The sequence below is a fragment of the Rhinopithecus roxellana genome, chromosome 10 (assembly GCF_007565055.1).
Source record: "Rhinopithecus roxellana isolate Shanxi Qingling chromosome 10, ASM756505v1, whole genome shotgun sequence".
In the NCBI taxonomy this organism is placed as follows: domain Eukaryota; kingdom Metazoa; phylum Chordata; class Mammalia; order Primates; family Cercopithecidae; genus Rhinopithecus; species Rhinopithecus roxellana.
The window spans coordinates 118764987-118792105 of record NC_044558.1 but is presented as its reverse complement, the minus strand read 5'-3'; the positions used below and the strand labels follow the sequence as shown (position 1 = coordinate 118792105).

Here is a 27119-nt window from a genome sequence, read left to right as displayed (position 1 = left end):
TGAGGTCAGGAGTTCGAGACCAGCCTGGCCAACATGGTGAAACCCCGTCTCTACTAAAAATACAAAAATTAGCTGGGTGTGGTGGCGTGTGCCCATAATTCCAGCTACTGGGGACGCTGAGGCAGGAGAATCACTTGAACCTGGGAGGCAGAGGTTGCAGTGAGCCGAGATCATGCTGTTGTACTCCAGCCTGGGTGACAGAGCGAGACTGTCTCAAACAAAACAAACCAAAACAAAACAAAAACAAAAACAAAATTTAAGTGCTGTTTTAAAACGTTTTCGCCATTTACTTTTTGCCACATCCATGAATGTTTCATTAAATCCAGAACTGGCTTTTATTTATTTATAAATTCGTGTCTCAATTGTATTATTTTGGGAACAAATCTTGCTTTGGTGTTGGCAGGACTGTAGCTGATATGAAAACAAGAAAATTTTGTGGGCATTAAATGAACACAGTAAAAACATACTCTGGATAAATTTAGACAGTTTTAGAATGTTAGATTTTAGGAAAATTTAAAGGGACTGTGGAGACTGAGGCCTGCTGCTCCATACTGTACCAGGAAATCTGAGATTCCCTAGGCTGAGAAGAATTTGAGGACTTTTTTTCTGAAAGCCCTTGAATGCCTTTAGATAAATCGAGGGGAGAAATACTGAGATCAGTATTCCTCCTGTGTCTGTGATAGCTAAGGATACATCATTGGAAACAGTCAGGGTGTTAACTACCTTTTTAAAAAAATCATTTGACTTTTGGTCCCTTTTGTTGTGATTCCTTGTTTCTGCAAAGCTGGCTGGGATCAGCATAGTAGGTTAAAAAAAAAAAAACAACAAAAAACTCAGTGACAGAGTTTAGGAATCTCCAATCGCCCAAACATGTCACTAAGGACTTGAACCTGGGCCGGGTGCTGTGGCTCATACCTGTAATCCCGGCACTTTGGGAGGCCGAGGTGGGTGGATCACAAGGTCAGGAGATCGAGACCATCTTGGCTAACACGGTGAAACCCTCTCTCTACTAAAAATACAAAAATTAGCCAGGCGTGGTGGTGGGCGCCTGTAGTCCCAGCTACTCGGGTGGCGGAGGCAGGAGAATGGCGTGGTCCTGGGAGGTGGAGCTTGCAGTGAGCCGAGATCGCGTCACTGCACTCTAGCCTGGGAGACAGTGCGACACTGTCTCAAAAACAAGCAAACAAAAAAACAAAAAAACACTTGAACTTATCACCAAATACTCAAGATGCAGAAGATAAATTCCACCCAAGGGAGAATGACCCTCTGAAGAAAAGTTTGGAATCATTATCACAGCCATTGGAGGAGACACCCAAGAGTCATGTGGCTGAGGTTTCACAATATCCTGCTGTGCCTCCAGTCCAGAAAAGAAAGCTAGATCAACTTCCAAAAAAGCATAGGCATTTTAGGAAGATTGTAAGGGCAAAGAAAATGAGACCGAGCAAGAGGAAGGAGAAAATAGAGGCCCACTGCTTCCTCTCCCCTAATTCTTCCAGCACCTTTGGTCTCACCACAAAGTGAAGAGACTAGATTAAAAGCTGACCCTGTTCAGTACCCAGGAAGATGATCCTGACTTTCCCAATGAGGGCAGATTACAGTGTCAGCAGGATGAATGTGCCTGTGTAATGCATCAGGAATGTCAAATCGAGCCCTGTGAGCTCTCAGTGGCTCAGGAACCCAGGCCTTCTGCCATGACATCCTTGGCATCACTGCTTTGATTATTTCACAAGCTTTGTCTGCTTGTCTAGAAAGTGGAAACTTCCCAGAAGAAGGGTCAGCAACCATGCTGAGGCAGGAGGTAGTGCTCAGGTTCCAAGACCTGGCAATAAAGTGCAACCTCTCTAAAGCCTGTAGCAAATTGAAGTTAGGCTGAAGTGGGATTTGATCTAGATAGGTGGTATCTAAAATTCATGTTTATTTCACTCATGTATTGGTTGGCTTAACCTTCTCTGACTTCTCTGAGGATGAAAGTCTTACAATTTCATCATTTTGGTTAGTGTCTCCTGATACTGACAACCAAATGGAGACTCCTCATATCCAGCTCCTCTCGTTTTTCTTTTTTTTTGCCTTTGGCCAGAGATTCATTTTGCATTCTTCATCTTTAGTACTTTATTGAAATTCTGCCACTTTCTACCTGTTTTCGATAAGCTTTGGTGTGGTGGTTGCTACTATTCTTGGACAGGATAGTTATTGCCTCCTCTATCTCTCAACAATGTTTCTTTTTTTTTTTCTCATTAGTAAGGTGCCTCTTTCTGAACTGTGCCTCTGATGTTCTCTAACCATCTTTATTGAAACATAGGCTGGATGCAGGGGCTCTTGTCTGTAATCTCAGCACTTTGGGAGGATGAAGTAGGTGGAGGATCACTTGAGCCTGGGAGTTCAAGACCAGCCTGGGCAGCATCGTGAGACCTGTCTCTAAGAAAGAAAGAAAGAAAGAAAGAAAGAAAAAAAGACATAGTTACACAAGTAATGTTCCTTTTTTTTTTTTTTTTGAGATGGTATCTCGCTCTGTCACCCAGGCTGGAGTACAGTGGCATGATCTCGGCTCACTGCAACTTCTGCCTCCCAGGTTCAAGCAATTCTCCTGCCTCAGCCTCCCGAATAGCTGGGATTACAGGTGTGCACCACCATACCCAGCCAATTTTTGTATTTTTAGTAGAGACGGGGTTTTACTATATTGGCCAGGCTGGTCTCGAACTCCTAACCTGAAGTGATCCACCCACCTCAGCCTCCCAAAGTGCTGGGATTACAGACGTGAGCCATTTCACCCAGCCATAATGTTCCTTCTTTGTCATCTTTAGTTGACAGAACCTCCCAGAACCCTGAGTTCTTTTGAGAATCCTAAAGAACATAAGTACTTTAAAAAAGGTTCAAGATCATTTTATTTCCACCTTGTCATGGCATGCTAGGTTAATACTCTATCCAGAATATGAAATAAACGTTTAATCTTATACCCTTCTTTGAAGAAGTATGTTTAAGAAGAGTTTGGGAGTTTCTCTGTAGCTTTAATTACTGGTTGTTATTTTGTATTTGTTCTAGTTTCCTGATTTATATAAAAATTTTACAAGTATATAGGCATACTTGTATATAGGCATATCTCGGAGATATTGCGGGCTTGGTTCTAGATCACTGCAATGAAACAAGTATTGCAACAAAATGAGTCACATAAATTCTTTGGTTTCACAGTGCATATAAAAATTATATTCACAGCATACTGTAGTCTATTAAGTGTGCAATAGCATTATGTCTAATTAAGTAGATACCTTAATTAAAAAATATTTTATTGCTGTAAAATGCTAACAATCGTTTGAACTTTCAGTGATTTGTAATCTTTTTTTCTTTGATGAGACAGAGTCTCGCTCTGTCACCCAGTCTATAGTGCAGTTGTGTGATCATAGCTCACTGCATTTTTGAATTCCTGGGCTTAAGTGATCCTCCTGCCTCAGCCTTCCTAGTGTCACTGGTAGAGGGTTGTGACTGCAGGTTGTCCAGGTTCTTGGCGTTTTGAATAAAGAATTGGGCAAAATGCCCAGCAAAGCAAAGAAAGAATGAAGCAACAAAAGAACGAAAGCAGAGATTTATTGAAAACAAAAGTACACTCCACAGTGTGGGAGTGGGCCTGAGCAGCGGCTCAAGGGCCTGGATGCAGAATCTTCTTGGGTCCAAATACTCCCTGGACGTTTCCCATTAGCCACTTCACGCTCACCTCATGTAAATGAAGTGATAGCCCACAATCAGTCTGGTTGGTTGCAGAAAGCAGCCAACCAGAGGCTGAAGTAAAATTACAGAGGTCACACTCCTGTGCAAACATCTGATTGGTTGCAAAAGGCAACCAATCAGAGCCTAGGGTGAAGCCACACAGTTATACTTCTATGCAAATGAGGAGTTGCCTGCAATCTGATTTGTTGTGGATAGCCAGTTTCCCATCTGCCGTGCAGAAAAGGTTAAAGGGAGTAGCCTCTGGTCCTTTTGTTACTTAGGTGTGAAAGACCTACTCTGAGGCTACTCTGAGGCAGGAGGCAGAGGCTGGAGAATGGCATGAACCCGGGAGGTGGAGCTTGCAGTGAGCCGAGATTGGGCCATTGCACTCCAGCCTGGACAACAGAGTGAGACTCTGTCTCAAAAAAAAAACAGTGATCCATGTGGTAAACAGATGTGCTATTAATTAGGCTTTCTCGCTCTATTTATAGAGCACAGAGTAGCATTAGCATAATTCTTTAGGGTCCTAGGAATTTCAGAACGGTATAAATGATCATTGGCTTGAACTTAAAAGTCATCAGCTGCATTAACCCCTAACAAGAATTACCCTGTTCTTTGAAGCTTGGAAGTCGAAGCTGGGAAACCCAGTATTGATTTCTCTTCTCTAGCCATAGTAGTTCTAGATGACATCTTCTTCCAATAGAAGGCTGTTTTTTTCTGAATTGAAAATCTGTTATTAGACATCTACATCACTTATCTTAGCTAGATCTTCTGGATAACTTGCTGCAGCTTCTATCATCATCACTTGCTGTTTCACTTTGCATTTTTATGTTATGGAGACAGCTTCTTTCCTTAAATCCCATGAACCAACCTCTGCTACCTTCAAACATTTCTTCTGCAGCTTCCTCGTCTCCGTCAGCCTTCGTAGAATTGAAGAGATGGCCTTTCTCTGAATTAGGCTTTGGTTTAAGGGAATGTTATGGCTGGTTTGAACTTCTATCCAGGTCACTAAAATGTTCTCAGCAATTTGTGCTCTTATCATTTGTGTGTTCACTGGAGTAGCACTTTTAATTTCCTCAGGAACTTTTTCTTTGCATTCACATTTGGCTGTTTGGCACAAAGGCCTAGCCTTTGGTCTGTTTCAGCTTTCCACATTTCTTCTTATTAAGCTTAATCATTTCTAGCTTTTGATTTAAAGTGAGAAATGAGCAGCTCTTCTTTTCACTTGAACACTTAGAGGCCATTATAGGGTTATTAATTGGTCTAATTTTAATATGGTTGTGTCTCAAGGAATAGGGAGGCTCAAGGAGAAGGGAGAGAGACTGGGAAATGGCCAGTGAGTGGAGCAGTCAGAACACACACAACATTTATCAATTAAGTTTGCCATCTTATATGGGTATGGGTTGTAGTGCCCCAAAATAATTGCAGTAACTTCAAAGATCATTCATCACAGGTCACCATAACAGATATGATAATAATAAAAAAGCTTGAAATATTGTGAGAATAAAAAAATGTGACACAGAGATACAAAATGAGCACATGCTTTTGAAAAAATGGCAGCAATAGATTTGCTTGACGGCAGAGTTGACATCAACTTTCAATATCTAAAAAGCACCACATCTGCAAAGTGCAATAAAGTGACACACAATAAAATGAGTATGCCTGTAAATAAATGTGCAGAGTATCTGCATGAGGAAAAAAAAAGGAATGCTGTCTATTCAACTGGAGGTTTGCTTATCTTTAACATAAAACATTTTTTTCAAGATAAAAGCAATTCAAGTGTGTATCTAAAATTCTGAAAAAAAAAAGTAGCAAAAACTAAAACTGAAAAACATAAAAATGAAGATTCCTGTTTTACTACAGAAATCATTATTTGAATTTTGGAATATTTCTTTTTAGTCTTTTTTCTTAAATCAGTAGTTTTTATATATAATTTAAATCATGTATATTTTTCCATTGTATGTAGTTTTTATAATCATTTTGATGAATATAGCATTATGAATTCATCCTTATTTGGCATTTAGGTTGAACATTTAGTAGTGATGTACAGGATGTTCACATCTTGAGGCAAATATGTAGTGAGGTGTTTTGAATCTTGGGTGATTGAGGGGCATTTCAGTGGAGATGTCTAACAGAGAAGGAGTATTGGTTAGTGATTAAGAGCCATACTGCTCTAATTAAAATCCCTTCTTCCCTTTATTACCCATCTGACTTTGGGCAATTTACTTAGTCTCTATGCCTTGGTTCCCTCATATGTAAAGTGTGGATAATGCTAGCATGTACCATATATATTTTTTGATGAGCATTATTGAGTCAGTTTTTGTGCTCTAAATCTCTTTTTACGCAGTGTTTTACTGTGTTTCAAATTCATCCAAAAAGCAATTTGATATAAAAGTAACACCTAGATTTTAATAAATGATAATGCTAAGTGATAAATGGTGCAGGAGGAAAAGACCTTTAACCCTCCAAAATGTGCCTCTGATGGTGTCATATCAATGACACCATCATATCAGTGTGCCTCTGATGGTGTCATATCAATGGAGATGGATGGTAATGACTGGTTTGAATGGTAGGTGATGGGGACTTGATAACTTGGGCTGCATTTGGTCTTTTTTGCACCACTTGAATCACTGTAGTTTTAGTTTGTGTAGAAAAGAGAGCATTGCCGGCTGGGCGCTGTAGCTCACGCCTGTAATCCCAGCACTTTGGGAGGCCAAAGCGGGGGGATCACTTGGGGTCAGGAGTTCGAGAACAGCCTGGCCAACATGGTGAAACCCCGTTTCCACTAAAGATACACACAGAAAAATTAGCTGGACATGGTGGCATGTGTCTGTAGTCCCAGCTACTCAGGAGTCTGAGGCAGGAGAATTGCTTGAACCCAGGAGGCAGAGATAGCAGTGAGCCGAGATCGTGCCACTATACTCCAGCCTGGGTGACAGAGCAAGACTCCTGTTTCAAAAAAAAGAGAGAGAGAGGGAAAGCATTGTCAAAGAAATCAGATCTGCATTTTAGTTCTGCATCTTCGGATTTTTTTGCCTTAACTTGGATCTTGAGAACTTTCTGATTTTTTTTTTCCTCCTTGAGCTTACATCTTGAGGACTTTCTGATTTTTGTTAACAGTACAATGGTAGTCTGAGCATCATGGCTTACATCTGTAACCCCAGCACTTTGGGAGGCAGAGGTGGGCAGATTGTTTGAGCTCAGGAGTTTGAGACCATTTTGGGCAACATGGTGAAAGCTCGTCTTTACCAAAAATACAACAAAGTAGCTGGGTGTGGTGGTGTGTGCCTGTGGTCCCAGCTACTTGGGTGGCTGAGATGGGAGGATCACTTGAGCCTGGGAGGCGGAGGTTGCAGTGAGCTGAGATTGCACCACTGCACTCCAGCCTGGGTGACAGAGCAAGACCCCAACTCAAAAAACAACCAAAACAAAAGAGTACAATGGTGAACAAGTCACTTCCTACTCTAAATCTGTTTTCTTCTCTACAGAGATAACATCCATCTTATCTGTCTTAAGAGATGTCATTTTGATTAAATAAGATGTTTCGTGAAGGTGACTTGAAGACTTTGAAAAGCGTTGTATACATTTTATTAATTTAAAGTGACTGAAAATGAGAGAAATGCATATATAAAGATTTTGATACAGCATTAGGTATAGTCTTCCATAAAGGATACTGTTAGTGCTGTTATTATTGTAAAGACATCTACTTTTCTTATGTGAAAAGGTTTAGATTATTAAATGGCCTATGAATATATTGTTAATGTCTGCTTTTTTTCACCCTTCTGTTTGTGTTCCAGACTCCTGGGAGAGTTGGCTCTCAAGGTTCTGATTTAGATTCATCAGCAACTCCTATAAACACAGTGGATGTCAATAATGAAAGCTCTTCAGAGGTATGATAATAACTTGGCAATAAAATTCAATATTATTTAAGGGAAAATGAGCAAATATTTGGTGTAACAATTGGTGATTTGTTTAGGAAAATTTCTCATAAGTTTTTCTTATAAGTTGGAATGTGACTTTTGAAACATGCTTGTAACTGTATACCTGTACCTAGTTGTGAGACTGAGAAAGTGTACATTAAGACTCTGAAAAATAATATTGCCAATTTGTCTTTAATGCTAATGTCATCTCACTGAAGATTTTAAAATGTCTGTTTATAAAGAATTACAGGTTAATTAGTATCTATGTGTGTGTACTGTCATGAACTATTGCACTAAGGAAAAATTGGGTTATCAAATTTACATATTATTTACTATCTTCATGTATGACTTTGTAAGGACTTTTGTCTTTGATATTAAAGATATTATATTAAATATAAATACATTATATAAAAATGAATGCAGAAAGTATTATAAATAAGTGAAAAAACCTCAAAAAATGTGAAAAGTCAGCTTTAGTTGCATTAATATTATTTTTAATAAATAAGTAATATTGGATGATTATAGAAAAAAAGGAGATAAGGAATGTGAAGAACATAACACTCACCCATAATACTGCCACGAAGAGATCAAGACGCTCACATTTTGCTCTGACACTTTTTGTCAGTTGCCCCTTTGAAGGCCTAGCTGTAGTCCTTACCCAGTCTTTTTTCTCTGCTCTCCTCCACCTCTTGGTTGACAAGTGTGTATTGTGCATACGTTTCTGGATATGTCCTCTTTCTGTCCATTCATCATTCTGTTTTGTCTCTCTCTGACCATCTGTTTAGTATTTGTCTCCATGTATATATATTTTAACCATAGTAAGATTTTACAAATTTGCGAGAGGGGAGGAGAAGTATCAGTTAGACTTTATTAAGAACAAATTTGAGGAAATGTCTTTAAGAAAAAGTTGGAAACTGTGATTGTGATATGATGAACTCAAAGGAATCTAGTAATAATTTAGTTGACCTCAGTCAGAACAACACCAAAAAACAATTCCGATGGGTATTGGTATTGTGCAGTGCTTGGCAATACTGTTAATATCGTATTAGTAGGATTAACTTCCTACTTTCTGAGATAGTTATTTTGTACCTTCTTTGTTTTGAAATCTGTCTCTTTTTAACCTTCTCTCAGTCACCTTATATATAACTGAGAAAATAGGAACTATTAGATAAATGTTCTTATTTTATCATACCTATGCCATGCCTGTTTTCTCTTACTTTATTACACTGAGAAAAAGTCCTTTTTATCAAATTTCATTCCTTTGTCTTGTTCTCTGGATTCCATTCTTTTTCATTCTTAATTTATCCTCTCTCCCTCCTGCTACTTCACTTTTTACCTCTACTTCATGTAATTCCCAATAACATACAAATTTGTTCCATATGATTCATATGAAAACAAATAAGAAAAGAACACCAAAAAATAAAAAATGAGAAAAACCAAAACCAAAATCTCTTTCTCTGACTTGAAATCCCCTCTTCAGATACCATCTGTTATTTGCTTTCCTTCAGAGCCAAACTTCTCTAATACGCTGTTTAGTCACTGGCTTCATATTTTATCTACTTAGATCTGTTATATCCTTTTAGTGAATTGGTGTTTAATAGTAGTGGAATAACCCCAGTTTTGTTTTGATTAGTATTTTGTGTATCTTCTTCTTTCTTTCTTTTCTTTCTTTTTTTTTTTTTTTTTTGAGACAGAGTCTCACTGTGTTGCCCAGGCTGGAGTGCAGTGGCGCAATCTTGGCTCACTGCAACCTCTGCCTCCCAGGTTCAAGTGATTCTCCTGCCTCAGCCTTCTGCATAGCTGGGATTACAGGTATGTGCTACCACACCTGGCTAATTTCTTTTCGTATTTTTAGTAGAGACGGCGTTTTGCCACGTTGGCCAGGCTGGTCTCGAACACTTGACCTCAGGTGATCTGCCTGCTTCAGCTTCCCAAAGTTCTGGGATTACAGGTGTGAGCCACTGCTCCTGAACTTTTTCTTTCTTTTCATTTTCATATTTTTTTGTTCCTTTTGTTTTAGGTGGGTTTTTTTTGTTTTTGTTTTTTGCAAAGAGCGTAACACGTGTCTTTTAACTGGGAAAACCCCTTTGAATTATTTTGGTTATTGGTGTATTTTGATTTATTTTTATTGCGCTTTGTACTTTCTCTTTATCCTGCTTTTCTGTTTCTTTTTCTCTTTTTGCCTTAGTTTGGATTTAACTTCCTTACTACACATTCTTTTCTGTGCTTCTGTAATACCACACTCTTCTGGTTTTTTTCCTACCTCTCTAGCTGTTCATTCTTATTTGCTGGCCCTTTGGTAAGCAACCTTCACGTGGTGGTGGAGTACATTGCTGGGGTTAGTCCTGGGTACTGCTACTAGTTTGGATATTATGCATTATATTCTGTTGATTTAGTGTTTCTTTTCTTTTTATGTTTTTGAGACAGTCTTGTTTTGTTGCCTTGGAGTGCAGTGACGTGATCTCGGGTCACTGCAATGTCCATCTCCCAGGATCAAATGATTCTCCCACCTCAGCCTCCTAAGTAGTTGGGATTACAGGCGCATGCCAATATGCCCTGCTAATTATTTTGTGTTTTTAGTAGAGACAGGATTTCACCATGTTGACCAGGCTAGTCTCGAACTTCTGACCTCAAGTGATCCATCCACCTCGGCCTCCCAAAGTGCTGGGATTATAGGTGTGAGTCACCATGCCTGGCCCATTTTTGTTTCTTTTGTAACATACATAATGTCTAAAATACTTTTCTCTCCTTCTGTTTCAAGGACCTTTGAATGCTTTGATATGGATCACTACTTCCCAACTTATATTGTGGTTCAGTAGTTTAGATTTATCTTATTTTCTTTTATCTTCACAAATTAGAGGTTATTATTGTTTTTAGATTTATCCATGTGTTTACCAGTATAGTTGTTTACCATTCCTTGTTGCATCTTTGGCCTTCTACTTACAATTATTTTCTTTGTGTTATAGTACATCCTGTAGGATTTTTTAAAATGAGGACTGATTTGCCAGACTCTCAGTTTCAGTCTAAAATTTTATTTCATGCTCGTTCTTGAAACACGATTTTGCTAAGCATAAAATTCTACATACAGATCTGTTTTTTTTTTTGTCAGCACATTGAAAACTTCCATCTCTGTCTTTTTTCTGGGTCATATTGTTACTGTTGAGATGACTGTTTTTAGTCTATTTGGTTCTATTGAAGGGATCCTTTTCTCTACTCTTGTCGTTGTTTTATAAAAATTAATCAGCCAATCAATCTGTTCTAGTCTCTTTCTTTCATTTCCTGTTATATGTGTGTGTGTGTTTAATCCTGCTTGAGACTCATTGGGCTTTCTGTACACACCAATGTGTATTTGAAGTGTTTTGGAAAATTCTCGGTGATTATCTTTGACTGTTGCCTCAATTTTTTTCCGATATTGCCATATGAAACCTACATTAGATATACTGATGCTCCTCGATTTATGATGGGGTTACATCTTGATAAATCAGTCATAAAGTCAAAAATTTTAAGTCAAACTATCCTAAGTTGGGGGCTTCCTGTATGTTAAAATTCTTCCCTTTATCATTTATTCTATTATATGTGTTTTATTATTTTTATTTTTATTTTTTGAGACAAGGTCTTGCTCTATTGCCTGGGCTGGAGCGTGGTCATAGTTCACTGCACCTCAAACTCTTGGGCTCAAGCAATTCTCCCAATCTGATGTCTCTAGTAGTGGGACTATAGGTGCACATCACTATGCCTGGCTTTTTTCTTTTTTTTTGGTAGAGATGGGATCTCATTATGTTGCTTAGGCTGATCTTGAAGTCCTGGCTTTAAGCAGTCTTCCTGCCTCAGCTTCCCAAAGTGCTGGAATTATAGGCGTGAGCCACTGCACCTCTCCTTGTTTTAGTTTTTAATTTTTTGGTTTTTGAGATGGGGTCTCCATCTGTGACTCTGGTTGGAGGCTGGTCTTGACTTCCTGACCTCAAGTGATCCTCCTGCCTTGGCCTCCCAAAATGTTGGGATTACAGCCATGAGCCACCGTGTCTTGTCTGTTTTGTATTTTATATCCTTCTTTTTTGTTTTTCATTTTGGATTAAAAAATGTATTATCCAATTAATTAAATCTTTCCTCAACTGTGGAGAATACCTGTGGTTTAATATGCCCATTAATTTTCATTTTAAGTGTCTTTTTTTTCATTTCTAGAAGTTTTTTCTTTCTTTCTTTTTTTTTTGAGATGAAGTCCCGCTCTGTCGCCCAGGCTGGAGTGCAGTGTCACTATCTTGGTTCACTACAAGCTCCACCTCCCAGGTTCACGCCATTCTCCTGCCTCAGCCTCCCCAGTAGCTGGGACTACAAGTGCCTGCCAAAACACCTGGCTAATTTTTTGTATTTTTAGTAGAGATGGGGTTTCACCATGTTAGCCAGGATGGTCTCAATCTCCTGACCTCGTGATCCGCACGCCTCGGCTTCCCAAAGTGTTGGGATTATAGGCATGAGCCACGGCGACCGGCTTTTCTTTTCCTCCCTTCCTTCCTTCCTTCCTTCCTTCCCTCCCTCCCTCCCTCCCTCCTTCCTTCCTTCCTTCCTTCCTTCCTTCTTTCCTTCCTTCCCTCCTTCCCCCTTTCCTCCCTTCCCCCTTCTCCCCTTCCCCCTTCTCCCCTTCCCCTCCCCTCCTCTCTTTCCCTTTTCTCCTCTCCCTTCCCTTCTCTCCCCTCCCCTCCCTTCTCTTCCCTCCCTTCCCCTTCCCTCCTCTCCCATCCCCTCCCATCCCTTCCTGTCTGTGCCCTCCCTTCCTCTCCCCTCCCTTCTCCTCCCCTCCTGTCTCCTCTCCTCCCCTCTCCTCTCCTCCCCTCTACTCCTCTCCCCTCTCATCTCCTTCTTTCCCCTCCCCTCCCCTCTCCTCTCCTCCCCTCCTTTCCCCTCCAGTCTCCTCCCATCCCTTCCTTTCTCTTCCCTTCTCCTCTCCCCTCCCCTTGCCTCACCTCTTCTTTTTTTCACAGGATCTTGCTCTGTCACCCAGACTGGAGTGCAGTGGTGCAATCATAGCTTTCACTGCAGCCTCGAACTTCTGGCCTCAAGCAATCCTCCCACCTCAGCCTCTTGAGTAGCTGAGATTACAGGCATGTGCCACTATGTCCAGCTAATTCTGTTTTTTTTTTTTTTTTTAATTCGATCTTTCTTTTTCTTAGTTCCTTGTTCTTTGCTTCAATTTTCAAGCTTCTCTTTTATTTATTACAAATTCAAATATGATTATTCTATATTTTCTGTCTGGTAATGTTTATAGCATTATAGTATTTGAAACTTTATAGGTTTGACTCTGTTGCTAGTTCTTTCTGTTGGACGTCACTCATAATGGCTTGTGGCTTGTTCTCTTGTATATTTTGTAAACTTTTTTCGATTGTGAATTTTTGTTCCTTGGAACTTTTCTTGTGGAAACTCTTTGTGGTCTATGCTGATGTTCTTTCAGAGAGGATTTGCTTTTGCCAGTGCTCAACATTATGTATTACAAAAATGTTATTACAGCCGACACTTGAATAACACAGGCTTGAACTGTGCAGGTCCGCTTACATGTGAATTTTCTTCCACCTCTGCCACCTCTGAGACAGCAAGACCAATTCTACTTCTTTCTTTTCCTTTTCAGCCTACTCAGAGACAACAAGGATGAAAAACTTTATCATGATCCACTTCCACTTAATGGATGGGAATGTTAGAGAGGTGCTGTTAACTGGGGACTGCTTGAAATTAAGCTCTGAGCTTGAAATTCTTCAGATTATATAACAGCATGCATTCTGACTACTAATCTAATTGAGGGCTCTTAGTGGTTATGGATTCTCAGGGGAAATTATTTTTTCCATATGCCACCAATACTAAGGTACAGACAAGGTCTTGGTTGGTCTCTCTCTCTGTCTCTCTGAGGTTTGTTTCCTTTTTACCTTAACATTGAGTTTGGCCTCCTACCTTGGACAAGCTCTAGGTTTTAACATTGTGCCTTTAACAGCTTCTAAGTGGAATTGGAAATATCATGGTCTCCAGGACATTACAGAAATAAACATTAAAGAAATACTTTGGTGCTATTTATATAATATTTTATATTTTATAATATGTAGTTGACCCTTGAACAATTTGGGTGCCAACCTCCTGTGCAGCTGAAACCTCCTGTGCAACCTCCTGTGCAGCTGGGGAGTCACTTTTGACTCCCCAAAAACTTAACTACTAATAGCCTACTGGTGACCAGAAGCCTTACCTATAATATAAACAGTTGATTCACATATTTTGCATGTTATATATATGTTATATACTGTATTCTTTTTTTTCTTTGCACATTAAAAAAAAGACATTTATTCAGCATCATGATCAGACTATTACATTTAGCAAGCAACAGCATGGATGCAAAAAAAAAAAAAAAAAACTACATTAAAACCCTTTGTTGGAATGCTTTACACTTTGCACAGAACAGAAATTAAAATGACTTGTTACACAATTAGTCACAAATACAGTCCTTGAGTTTTTTGCCCGTATCCGTGAGAATCTGTCTAAAACAGGTCTTCTTTGTAGTGGCTAGGCCCTGCCACCACTGTGCTTGGCTGAGTTCACAAATCTGTTGTAACCTGTAGCTTCCCTGTCACTTCTCTGGCTCTCCTCTCCTGCTAAGCTTTGTTTCCTAATTAAAATCTCCTGCCACTGCCATAGCTACTGCTGCTACTGGAACCACCTTAGCCACCTTGGTTTCTTGGTTGGCAAAGTATTGGCCTCTACCACCATAAGGGCCAGGGCTTCTGTCCCCAAAGTTTCCTCCCTTCATGGGTCCAAAATTTGAAGACTGATTGTTGTAATCGCCAAAATCATTGTAGCTTCCACTGTCTCCAAAATTGCTTCCATCATTACCAAACCCATTATTGCCATCCCCACTGCCACCATATCGACCACTACCACTGAAGTTTCTTCCATTACCAGAGTTGTCATTCCCACCGAAACCACCTCCACGACCACCACCAAAGTTTCTAGAACCACTTCAGCCTCTTTGGCTGGATGAAGCACTAGCCATCTCTTGCTTTGAGAGGGCTTTCCTAACTTCACAGCTGTGGCCATTCACGGTATGGTGTTTCTGAATGACAGTCTTATCCACGGAGTCATGGTCGTCAGAGGTTACAAAGGCAAAGCCCCTTTTCTTGCCACTGCCTCAGTCAGTCATGATTTCAGTCACTTCAATTTTTCCATACTGTTCAAAATAATCTCTTAGGTGATGTTCTTCAGTGTCTTCTTTAATGCCACCAACAAATATCTTTTTCACAGTTAAGTGGGCACCTGGTCTTTGAGAATCTTCTCTTGAGACAGCTCTCTTTGGTTCCACAACTCTTCAATCCACCTTGTGTGGCCTTGCGTTCATGGCTGCATCTACCTCCTCCACAGTGGCATATGTGATGAACCCAAAGCCCCTGGAGTGCTTGGTGTTTGGATCTCTCATTACCACATAGTCTGTGAATGTTCCCCATTGCTCAAAATGGCTCCTTAGGCTCTCATCAGTTGTTTCAAAGCTCAACCCTCCAATGAAGAGCTTCCTCAGCTGTTCAGGCTCTTTAGGAGATTCTGACTTAGACGTGATAGAAGGGAGAAGAGAGATTTTAATGATGCTTCTTCGGCGGCATCCACGGGCAGAAAGGAGCAAGCTGATGAATGTGTCTCACTGTATTCTTACAATAAAGTAAGATAGAGAAAAGAAAATGTTATTAAGAAAATCATGTGGCTTATGTAGAAGAATGAAACTGGACTCCCTACCTTTCACCATATACAAAATTTAACTCAAAATGGATTAAAGATTTAAATATAAGACCTTCAACTATAAGAATCTTAGAAGAAAACCTAGGAAACATCATTCTGAACATTAGTGTTGGGAAAGAATTTATAACTAAGTCCTCAAAAGCAATTGCAACAAAATCAAAAATCGACAAGCAGGACTAATTAAAGAGCCTCTGCACAGTGAAAGAAACTATCAATAGAGTAAAGAGATAGCCTGCAGCATGGGAGAAAACATTTGCAAACTGTGCAGCTAAGTTTGCAGATATCAAAGGTCTAATATCCAGAATCTGTAAGAAACTTAAATGGTTGAACAAACAAACAAACAAACAAACAAAAAAAAACCCATTAAAAAATGGTCAAAAGACACAAACAGGCACTTCTCAGAAGAAGATATACAAGTGGCCAAGAAGCGTGACAAAATGGTCCGCATCTCTAATCATCAGGGAAATGCAAATCAAAACCACAATGAGATACCATCTCACACCAGTTAGAATGGCTATTATTAAAATATCAAAAAACAAATGTTGGTGAGGCTGCAGAGAAAAGAGAACGCTTGTACATTGTTGGTGGGAATGTAAATTAGTTCAGCCACTGTGTAAAAAAGCAGTTTCGAGATTTAAAGAACTTAAATAAGACTACCATGTAACCTAGTAATCCATTACTGAGTATGTATCGGAACAAAAACAAACCGTTCTACCAAAAAGACATGCATTTGGATGTTCATTGCAGCACTATTCACAATAGCAAATAAATGGAATCAACCTATGTGCCCATCAGTGGTGGATTGGAAAAAAAAATATGGTACATATACACCACAGAATACCATGCAGGCATAAAAATAACAAAATCATGTTCTTTATAGCAATATTGATGCAGTTAGAGGCTATTATCCCAAGTAAATTAACACAGGAACAGAAAACCAAATACTGCTTGTTCTCACTTATAAATGGGAGCTAAACATTGGGTACTCATGGACATAAAGGTGGCAACAATAGAAACTGGAGACTACTAGAATGAGAAGGGAAGGAGGCAGGCAGTGGTTGAAAATCTGACTGTTGGGTACTATGCTCAGTACCTGGGTGACAGGATCATTTGTACCGCAAACCTCAGCATCATGCAATATACCCAGGTAATGAACCTGCACATATACCCTCTGAATCTGAAATAAAAATTGAAAAAAAAAAAAAATGGCCAGGTGCGGTGGCTCATGCCTGTGATCCCGCACTTTGGTAGGCTGAGGTGGGCAGATCACCTGAGGTCAGGAGTTTGAGACCAGCCTGGCCAATGTGATGAAACCTTGTCTCTACTAAAAATACAAAAATTAGCCAGGCATAGTGGCATGTGACTATAATCCCAGCTACTCGGAAGGCTGAGGCAGGAGAATCACTTGAACTCAGGAGGCAGAGGTTGCAGGGTTGCACTGAGCTGAGATCGCTCCACTGCATTCCAGCCTGGGTGACAGAGTGAGACTTTGTCTCAAAAAAAAAAAAAGAAAAGAAAAGAAAAATCATATGATCTAGAAAGATTCCATAGAGCCAAAAAAGAAAAAAGAAAAGGAAAGTCATAACAAAGAGAAAATATATTTACTATTCTTTAAGTGGAAGGTCATAAGGGTCTTCATCCTTGTCTTTATGTTGAGTAGGATGAGGAGGAGGAAGAAATGGAGTTGGTCTTGCTGTCTCAGAGGAGGCAGAGGTGGGAGAAAATCCATGTATAAGTGGACCCACACAGTTCAAACTTGTGGTGTTCCAGGGTCAGCTGTAATAATATATAATATATATAATACATAATGTAATAAGTGATATTTTATATCATTTCATTGTTTTCATCAGGACAGTTCAGACTGTTGAGTACACCATATTGCTAGAAGCAAATGTCTGTTTATTGTTTATCCCATTCCAATTTGGCTTCCATCCTCAGTTTTTCCACTGAAACTACTCACTAGTGGCCTATATTTTACTAATTCTCATCTTTACTTCTTTATCTTCATCTTACTTTGCTTCCTAGAAGCATGTAGTCCAGTCAACTCTTGCTGTCTAATGCAGTCTTTCTTGTGCTTCTCTGATACCTCTCTTCTGGTGTTTTCCTACCTCTCCAACTGACCTCCAGATGTTGTAGTATCTCATTACTTCACTGCCTTTCTTTCCCTCTTTCTTCCTTTCCCTTTACCTTTCCTTTCCTCCGTTCCTTCTTTCCCTGTCCTCCTCCTCTCCATCTCACTCTGTTCCCCAGGCTGAGTGCGGTGGTGTGATCACTGCTCACTGCAGCCTCAATCTCCCAGGCTCAAGTGATCTTCCTACCACTGCCTCCCGAGTAGAGTAGGTAGCTGGGACCACAGGCACACATCCCCATGGCCCTGCTAATTTTTTTTTTTTTTTTTTTTTTTCATAGAGATGTGGTCTTGCCATGTTGCCCAGGCTAGTCTTGAATTCCTGAGCTCAAACAATCCACCTGCCTCGGCTTCCCAAAGTGCTGGGATTATAGGCATGATCTACTACACAGAGCCCCTTTTCTAAAAAGCCAGTTAGATTTAGCAGTGGGAGGACTAACTCTTGCCTGATCTTGTGCCTGGAGAGAGCAGACTTTTCTTGTTAGCATGGTCTGGTGTTTCCAGATTGCTGGCTTCTCCAGTATTCATTTCAGAATATATGAGGCAAAGAACTCATCAGTCTGTCATTCCTTGGCTGAGATCACTAACTGGTCTGCCTTCCTGTCTGTATCTTTCAGCATCTTCTTACATTTGTTTTGTATATAATGTCCATGAATTTTAGCTGTACTTGGCAGAAGGAATAAGGAAAAGTACATCTATGCTATTTTTTCTGGAACTGGAAATGTACCTATTTTAAAAATTAAGCCAGGTGTGGGTAGCTGATGCCTGTAATCCCAGAACTTTGGGAGGCCGAGGTGGGCTGATCAGGAGGTCAGGAGATTGAGACCATCCTAGCTAACATGGTGAAACCCTGTCTCTACTAAAGATACAAAAAAATTAGCTGAGTGTGGTGGTGGGTACCTGTAGTCCCAGCTACTTGGGAGGCTGAGACAGGAGAATGGTGAGAACTGGGAGGCAGAGCTTACAGTGAGCCGAGATTGCACCACTGTACTCCAGCCTGGGCGACAGAGTGAGACTCCATCTCAAAAAAAAAAAAATTAGCCAGGCATTGTGGCGTGTGCCCGTAATCCCAGCCACTTGAAAGGTTGAGTCAGGAGAATCGCTTGATCCTGCAAGGTGGAGGTTGCGGTGAGCCGAGATTGCACCACTGCGCTCCAGTTAGGGTGACAGTGAGACCACAACTCAAAAAAGAAAAAAAAAATTGGATTATCTTTTTATTATTGAATTGTAAGACTCTGTACTGGGTGCAAGTCATTTGCATTTGCCAGTGTTTTCATTGCCTCCTGTGTTTACCGTGTGGTGAAGGAGGGATTTTGCCCTAGGGTTATGGGAATGGCTGAACACATGACACAGGACAGTTGAGATCAACAGCAGTATGTTAGTTACATATGTTTACAGCCTAGGGGAGAAGGACACTACATGCCATGCATGGCTACATGAAGATTACATTTGGGAACAAAATGAACAACCAGGGGCTGTGGGAGGCAGGCTTGGTAGTATCAAGAGGCTGGCATACCTTCTGGTTCCTAAAGAAGGATATGATTGTATTGTTTGGATAAGTGTGTGGGCTGTCAGGGGACCAGGACATGGAAACCCGCTATGTAGGGATAAGCAGGCACTGTGCCTGGTCCCTGTGATCAGAAGGGCTGTTTGAGTAGGCAGCTTTATCTGTGGGAGCAGAATGGGGAGGCAAACTTGTGATTAGGCCATTTGAGGCCCTCCCAGTTTCAACAGATGTCAAGGCAGGACACAGTATCGGGTCTTAATTTGGGTCAAATATTAAATAGAATTGGGGAGAGTAATTATTTTACTTTGTGAACTTAGGGGAATAGCATTTAAGGTTTTTACCACTGAGAATGATGGTAGCCATGAGTTTTTTCTGATCAGTTTAAGGATGCTTTCTAGTTTTCTGAGAGCTTTTCCCCTTCCCTCCCTCCCTCTCTCCCTTCTTTTCCCCTCCCCCTTCTATTTGAATGAATTTTGAATATTGCGAAATGCTTTCCCACATCTATTGAGATGATAATATGATTTTCTCCTTCCGTTGTTTTGATGAATTTACATTGATTTTTGAATGTTGATCTACTCGTGTTTCTAGGATAAGCTCCACTTGGTCTTGCTGTGTTTTTATTACTATTTTAATACAGGTGGAGCATCCCTAATCTGAAAATTCAAAATCTGAGATGCTCCACAACTCCAAACTTGAGTGCCGAAATGGTGTTCATTTCAGATTTTGGATTTTTTGCATTAGGATGTCCAAGTATCATGTAAATATTCCAAAAAAAAAAAAAAAAAATCCAGAATCTAAAAGTGTCTCAAGCATTTCAGATAATGGATACTCAGCCTGTATACTGCTAGATTTCATTTGTTTATATATTTTTGGGGGACGTTTCATTTGTTCATGAGGGATATCAGTCTGTAATTTTCTTTTTTGAAATGTCTTTGGGCCGGGCACGGTGGCTCAAGCCTGTAATCCCAGCACTTTGGGAGGCCGAGACGGGCGGATCACGAGGTCAGGAGATCGAGACCATCCTGGCTAACACCGTGAAACCCCGTCTCTACTAAAAAATACAAAAAACTAGCCGGGCGAGGTGGCGGGCGCCTGTAGTCCCAGCTACTCCGGAGGCTGAGGCAGGAGAATGGCATAAACCCGGGAGGCGGAGCTTGCAGTGAGCTGAGATCCGGCCACTGCACTCCAGCCTGGGTGACAGAGCGAGACTCCGTCTCAAAAAAAAAAAAAAAAAAAAAAAAAAAAAAAAAAAGAAATGTCTTTGTCAGGTTTTGGAATCTGGGTTTTCGTGGCCTCATAAATTAGGAGACATTCCTTCCTATATTTTCTGAAAGAAATAGGCACTAATTATACCTCGAATGTTTGCTAGAATTCACTAGTAAAACCATCTGGGCTTGGAGCTTTCTTTTTGGGAAGTGTATTATTACTCAGATTCTCCGTTTCTTTTTCAGTCAGTTTTGGTGAATTGTGTTTTTAAGGAATCTGTTATTTCATCTAATGTGTTGAATTTATTGGCATAAATGTTTAGAGCATCTGTAGGGATAGCCCATGATTTTGGTAAGAGAGAAAATATTTTATCTTTTTCTTTCTTTCTTGATTATTCCTTTTAGTTTATCCATTTATTAATTTTTAAGATAGCCAACTTTTGACTTTGTTAATTTTTCTGTCTTTTGCTTTTCTCTTTTATTGGTTTCTGCTTTTATATTTAATTTCCTCCATCTACTTACTTTGGATTTAGTTTGCTTATCTTTTTTCTAGATTCTAAAGGTAGAAGGTTAGGTCTTTAATATGCATTTTAAATTTAATATTTGTCCTAAATTTAATGTGTAAGTTAAATTCTTGCCCTCCACCTTTTCCTGCCCCAACATTCAACTTGCTATTCTTTTAGCCATCTTAGAAAGCTGAAAATTGTAGAAAATCTCAGATACTGAAGCTAAGGATTTCAGAGCAAACTTGATTCTTCCTTTTCCTTAGTCATCATATTCAGTACATGATAAATCCTATTCATTTTAGCCCCCAGATATATCTTCAGTCCTTTCCTCCACCCTTTTTTTTTCTTTTTTGTTCCAAAGGAAGCTGTGTAGAAATTTAATTTTTAATTTTCTTGTAGGAAGGGGTCTTGCTATGTTGCCCAAGCTGGTCTCAAGCTCTTGGCCTCAAGCAGTCCTCCCACCTTGGCCTCCTGAAGTGTTAAGATTACAAGTGTGAGCCACCATGCCTGGTCTTATCCTCTTCTTTCTATTTCTGCTGCCACCCTCGTCTTTCACCTAGATGATCACAAGGGTGTATTATCCTTATCATTTTAGGTCACTTCTCCAAAGAGCAACCAGAAGAACTGGAATCAGATCAGGCCATTCCCTGAATTAAAATCTTCATTGGCTTTAGGAAATGCCTGCTTCCAGCTTCTGCTGGAGGCTATGCTTCCCAGCAAGAAAAGAAAAAAAATATTCATTGGCTTCCTGTTATGCAAAATAAATTACGTTATATCTTATCATGGTCTGTAAGGCCCTGCATATGTGGCCACTACCTACCTATCAAATCTCATCTCCTAGGCTGAGCGTGGTGGCTCATGCCTGTAATCCCAACACTTTGGGAGGCTCAGGTGGGCAGATCACAAGGGCAGGAGTTCGAGACCAGCCTGACCAACATGGTGAAACCCCATCTCTACTAAAAATACAAAAATTAGCCGGGTGTGGTGACACGCGCCTGTAGTCCCAGCTACTCAGGAGGCTGAAGCAGGAGAATCACTTGAACCCAGAAGGTGGAGGTTGCAGTGAGCCAAGATCATATCACTGCACTCCCGCCTGGGTGACAGAGCAAGACTTTGTATCAAAAAAAAAAAAAAAATTTTAATTTTAGTTCAGTTATTACCTCCTCAGAAAACCTTTTCTATTGAAATTGCTTAAGCAATAATTTTAATCCATTTTGTTACTGCCTTAACATAGACTACCATCAATCTTTAACTGTCACATATTATTGTAACTGTCCTCCTTTTTTTTTTTTTTTGTCTTTTTTTTTTTCTTCCTTTTTGTGGAGAATGGGGTCTCACTATATTGCCCAGGCAGGTCTCGAACTCCTGGGCTCAAGCTATCCTCCCGCCTCTGCCTCCTTGAGAGCTGGGATTATAGGCATGAGCCACTGTGCCTGGCCTATGCTTATGTTTTGTTTGTCTTTTCTTTTTTTTCCTATCCTCCTTTTATCTGATGTTACCCACCTCCTATCTCCTCCCTCTTCCAATTGAATCTATTCTTTTAAAATATCGCTAGGATTTTATGATGCCATTTTCCTGGTTAAAACCCAGGTTAGGCCAGGAATGGTGGCTCATGCCTGTAATCCCAGCACTTGGATGCCCAGGCTTGCGGATCAGTTGAGGCCAGGAGTTTGAAACCAGCCTGGCCAACATGGAGAAACCCTGTCTCTACTAAAAATACAAAAAAAAAAAAAAAAAAAAAAAAAAAAATTAGCTAGACATGAACGCCGCATGCCTGTAATCCCAGCTACTCGGAAGGCTGAGGCATTAGGATTTCTTGTGCTTGGGAGGCAGAGGTTGCAGTGAGCTGAGTTCGTGCCACTGCACTCCAGTCTAGGTGATAAAGCAAGACTCTGTCTCAAAAACAAAACAAAAAACAAACAAAAAACAGCCAGGTTAATGGTTTTCAATCAATTGTCCTTAGAATAAAGTCTAAATTCTTTAGCTTGTTCTAGAAGTTTTTTGTTGTTGTTTATCTTCTTTTTTTTGGTGATCTGCTTTCTTTTTACTTCTATAACTTCATTTCTTCTCATAGTCTTCTTGATACTTTTTGATCCAGGCATACTGAATTCTCTCTCTGTTTTTACAGTGCACCAAGTTTTTTCTTTTCTCTGGGGCTTTTCCATAAGCTAATCTCTGTATCTCACCTGCTTATCTTGGTAAGTTCAGACTGCTAATACAAAATACCACAAACTTAGTAGCTTATAAACTGTAGAAATTTATTTCTCATAGTTCTAGAGGATGGGAAGTCCAACATCAAGGTGCTGGCAGATTTGATGTCTAATGAGGGCCCATTTCATGGTTCATAGATGGTGTCTTATCCCTGTGTCCTCATGTGGTGGGATGGGTGAAAGAGCTCACTTTTACCCATTAGTTAGGACAAACTAAAAAATATTTATCCTGGTGGAGCTTACATTCAACCGGGTGGAAATAGGCAAAAATAAAAACATACTAAACATACTAAACATGTATTGGCCAGGCATGGTGGCTCACGCCTGTAATCTCAACACTTTGGGAGTCTGAGGTGGGAGGATCACCTAAGACCAGCCTGGACAACATAGGGAGATGCCGTCTCTACAAAAAATAAGAAAGAAAATTAGCCAGGAGTGGTGGCATGCAGCTGTACTCTCAGCTACTCTGGAGGCTAAGGTGGGAGGATCGCTTGAGCCCAGGAGTTCGAGGCTGCAAGGTTACCATGATTATGCCACTGCACTCCAGCTGGGATGATAGAGTGAGACCCTGTCTCAAAAATAAATAAATAAAAAATATATCAAGTTAGACAGTTGGTGTTATTGAAAAAAATAAAGTAGGAAAGGGGGCATATAAAGTGTTCTTGTTGGCTGCAATTTTAATTAGTTATCAGGGAAGACTTCTCTGAGGAGGGGATAACACAAAAAGAACTGAAGGAGGTGAGGAAATGAGTCACGTGGATTTCTGGGGCAAGTATTTTTCCAGGTGTGTGGAACAGCAGGTCTCTAAGGTGGGAATATGCCTGTCACGTTGAAAAAGCAACCAGGAGGCTAGTGTAGCTCTAGCATAGTGAGCAAGGGGGAGAATGGGTCAGTGATCAGTCCTGCCTCTTGTAGGGCCTTATAGACTATTATACAGACTTTAGTTTTTAACTGTTACTGTGGTAGAAAGCTATGGGATAATTTTAAGCAAGGAAACGACAAGATTTGATTTGCATTTTTATGGGATACACTCCAGCTGCTGTGTGTTAGTGGGGTAAGCGTGGGAGCAAAGAGAGTGTTAGGAGGCTATTATAATGATCTATGTACAGTGTGATGGTGACTTGGAGCAGAGTATTAACAGTAGAGGTGCTGAGGTTCTGGATGTATTTTCAATGTGGATCTAATAGGATTTTCTGATTAGTGGGGCATAAAATGTAATTTTTTCTTTTTTGAGGCAGAGTATCACTCTGTCGCCCAGTCTGGAGTGCAGTGGCGCGATCTCAGCTCACTGCAATCTCTGCCTCCTGGGTTCAAGCGACTCTTCTGCCTCAGCCTCCCGCCACCACGCCCAGCTAATTTTTGTATTTTTAATAGACTATTGGCCAGGATGGTCTTGATCTCTTGACCTCGTGATCCGCCTGCCTCGGCCTCCCAAAGTGCTGAGATTACAGGCATGAGCCACTGTACCCTGCCTAAAATGTCATTCTTTTAGGTAATTTTTTCAGAGAGTCTATAAGCTTCTTGAGGGTGAAGACCTTGTCTTATTTATCATTGTATTCTTAGCACCATACCACAACAGCTAGAACATAGTAATCACATGTCCATGTGATTTTTAAAAACTCATATAGTACTTAAAAATTTATTTACTTTTTAAATGGACACATTTTAATTACACCTAGTTGCGGGATACATTTTAATGTTCAATGCGTATCTATGTTGTATAATAATCCAATCAGTGTAGTTAGTGTATCCATCACCTCATTCATGTGTCATTTCTTTGTGGTGAGAGCATTCAGAAGACTCTCTTTTAGCTATTTTGTGATATATAATATTTCACTGTTAACCACAGTTACCCTATTGCGAGGTAGAATACCAGCAAGTAAATACTTGTTGAATGAATGACTGTATATGGAAACTTAACAGTGAACAAACAAGAGTAAAGTAAAAGCCAACCTAAAGCTATGGTGGCAGTAACAAAACAGCCGGGCATTGTGGCTCACGCCTATGATCCCAGCACTTTGGGAGACTGAGGCGGGTGGATCACCTGAGGTCAGGAGTTCAAGACCAGCTTGGCCAACATGGTGAAACCCCGTCTCTACTGAAAATACAGAAATTAGCTGGGCGTGGTAGCAAGCACCTATAACCCCAGCTACTCGGGAGGCTGAGGCAGGAGAATCACTTGAACCTGGGAGGCCGAGGTTGCGGTAAGCTGAGATCGTGCCACTGTACTCCAGCCTGGGTGACAGAGGGAGACTCTGTCTCAAACAAAACTAAACAAATGAAGCATATTTTTCTTTTTCTTTTTTCTCTTTCTTTTTTGAGACAGGGTCTCACTCTATTGCCTGGGCTGAAGTGCAGTGGTGTGAACATGGCTAACCACAGCCTGGACCTCCTGGACTCAAGTGATCCTCCCGCCTCAACCTCCCTATACCTGGGACTATAGTTGCACACCACCATGCCTGGCTATTTTTTTTTTTTGTATTTTTTGTAGAGATGGGGATTTGCCATGTTGCCAAGGGAGGTCTCAAATTCCTGGGCTCAAGCGATCTGCCAGCTTTAGCCTCCCAAAGTGCTGGCATTACAGGTGTGAGCCACTGCACCCGGCTGAAGCATCTTTTAAAAAAGAATTGTTCTGTAGTTCTAGCACTTGAGACTGTGGTCATCTGGAAGACAACCCTTTCATCAGTTAAAAGAAAATGAACTCATGTTCCTTACTTTGATCCCCGGATAATCTCCTTTAAGGGCTATTAACAAAAGGAGTAATTAAAGTAATGATAGCTAACATTTACTGAATGTTTTCTTTGTACCAGGTACAATGATAAGTGCATTGCATGTATTATCTTACTTAATTGTCATGAGATTCATATGAAGTAGGTGTTATTGTTATTCCACTTAACAGATGAGGAAATTGAAGGTCACATAGCTATTAAGAGTGATATGAATCCAGGATTCAAGCCCAAGTCTAGCTCTTAATTGCTACCCTGTCTTGCTTCCCATCTGGCATCTGTTTTCAGTCTTCCTCTCTTTCCTTGCTATTCTAAGTGACTTTGATAACTCAAGGAACATTTTAACCTCCCAGTTCCTTAATGTTGTCAATGTCAATGATCTTTATTATCTCTTTTCTAGCTACTCAATTCCATGGCAGTACCTTCTACTGTATCATCAGGCACAATAGTTTCACCTGAAATATTAAAGTCATATCTTCCCATTCTTTGCCATAATTATCTATCCTCTCACAAACTTTCTTCTTCATATTCTCACTACTTCATTTCCTTGGCCTTGCTGAGTAATCTAGGTTTTTAATTGCTATCTTGTCATCTAGTCTCTCAGTCCTTCCCTTTCATCTTTAAGCGTACATCTAATGATAGGTCATATTTCTTGAGTACTTATAATATCTCAAGCACTGTATTTAGTATTCTATATACACAATAACTCTAGAAGAATATGTGCTAATATTAGTCCCATTTTATAGATAAGAACACTCAAGCAAAGCAAAGTGATTTCCTTAAGGTCATATAATGAGGCATTGATTGAGCCCCAAGTCCACATCTGTTTTTGACGCTGACACTCATGATGTTATAACATTTTATCCTCATTGCTGTCTTTATTTTATTTCCTTTTTTCCTGATGCTTTCAATTCTAGTCTCTCATCCTATTGTTCTTTTATTTTGTTTGTTTGACATGGAGTCTCACTCTATTGCCCAGGCTGGAGTGCAGTGGTGCGATCTTGGCTCACTGCAACCTCCACCTCCTGGGTTCAAGCGATTCTCCGGCCTGAGCCTCCGTAGTAGCTGGGATTACAGGCGCACACCACCAGGCCTGGCTAATTTTTGTATTTTTAGGAGAAATGGGGTTTCATCATGTTGGCCAGACAGGTCTCGAACTCCTGACCTCAAGTGATCTGCCTGCCTCGGCCTCCCAAAGTGCTGGGGATGCAGGCATAAGCCACCACGCCGAGTCCCTCATCCTATTATTCTTATTTGACAAAACCTCAGGCCATACATAGATCAGTATAACAGCGCATATTTTAAAATATTGGTATTGTTAGGCATAGGAAATTTAAAATATTGTTTGAAGATGGTTTTATTTGCCTCAGAAAATTACAAGGAAGAATCATCTGGGAATTATGGGTGTGGGAAAGAATGGGATCTCGAGCTAGTGGGATATAGTAAACACTAAAAATTAC

At 40.3% G+C, this 27119-nt stretch overlaps 1 protein-coding gene across 3 annotated transcripts in view; it reads left to right on the top strand.

The window, feature by feature from the left end:
* Positions 1 to 27119, top strand: part of EEA1 (early endosome antigen 1) — a 164162-nt gene that overhangs the window by 27709 nt on the left and 109334 nt on the right. For all 3 annotated transcript variants that reach the window (XM_030938815.1, XM_030938814.1, XM_030938813.1), the window contains exon 2: positions 7497 to 7589. In XM_030938815.1, the coding sequence (XP_030794675.1) occupies positions 7497 to 7589 (93 nt within the window). The remainder of the gene's footprint in view (positions 1 to 7496; positions 7590 to 27119) is intronic.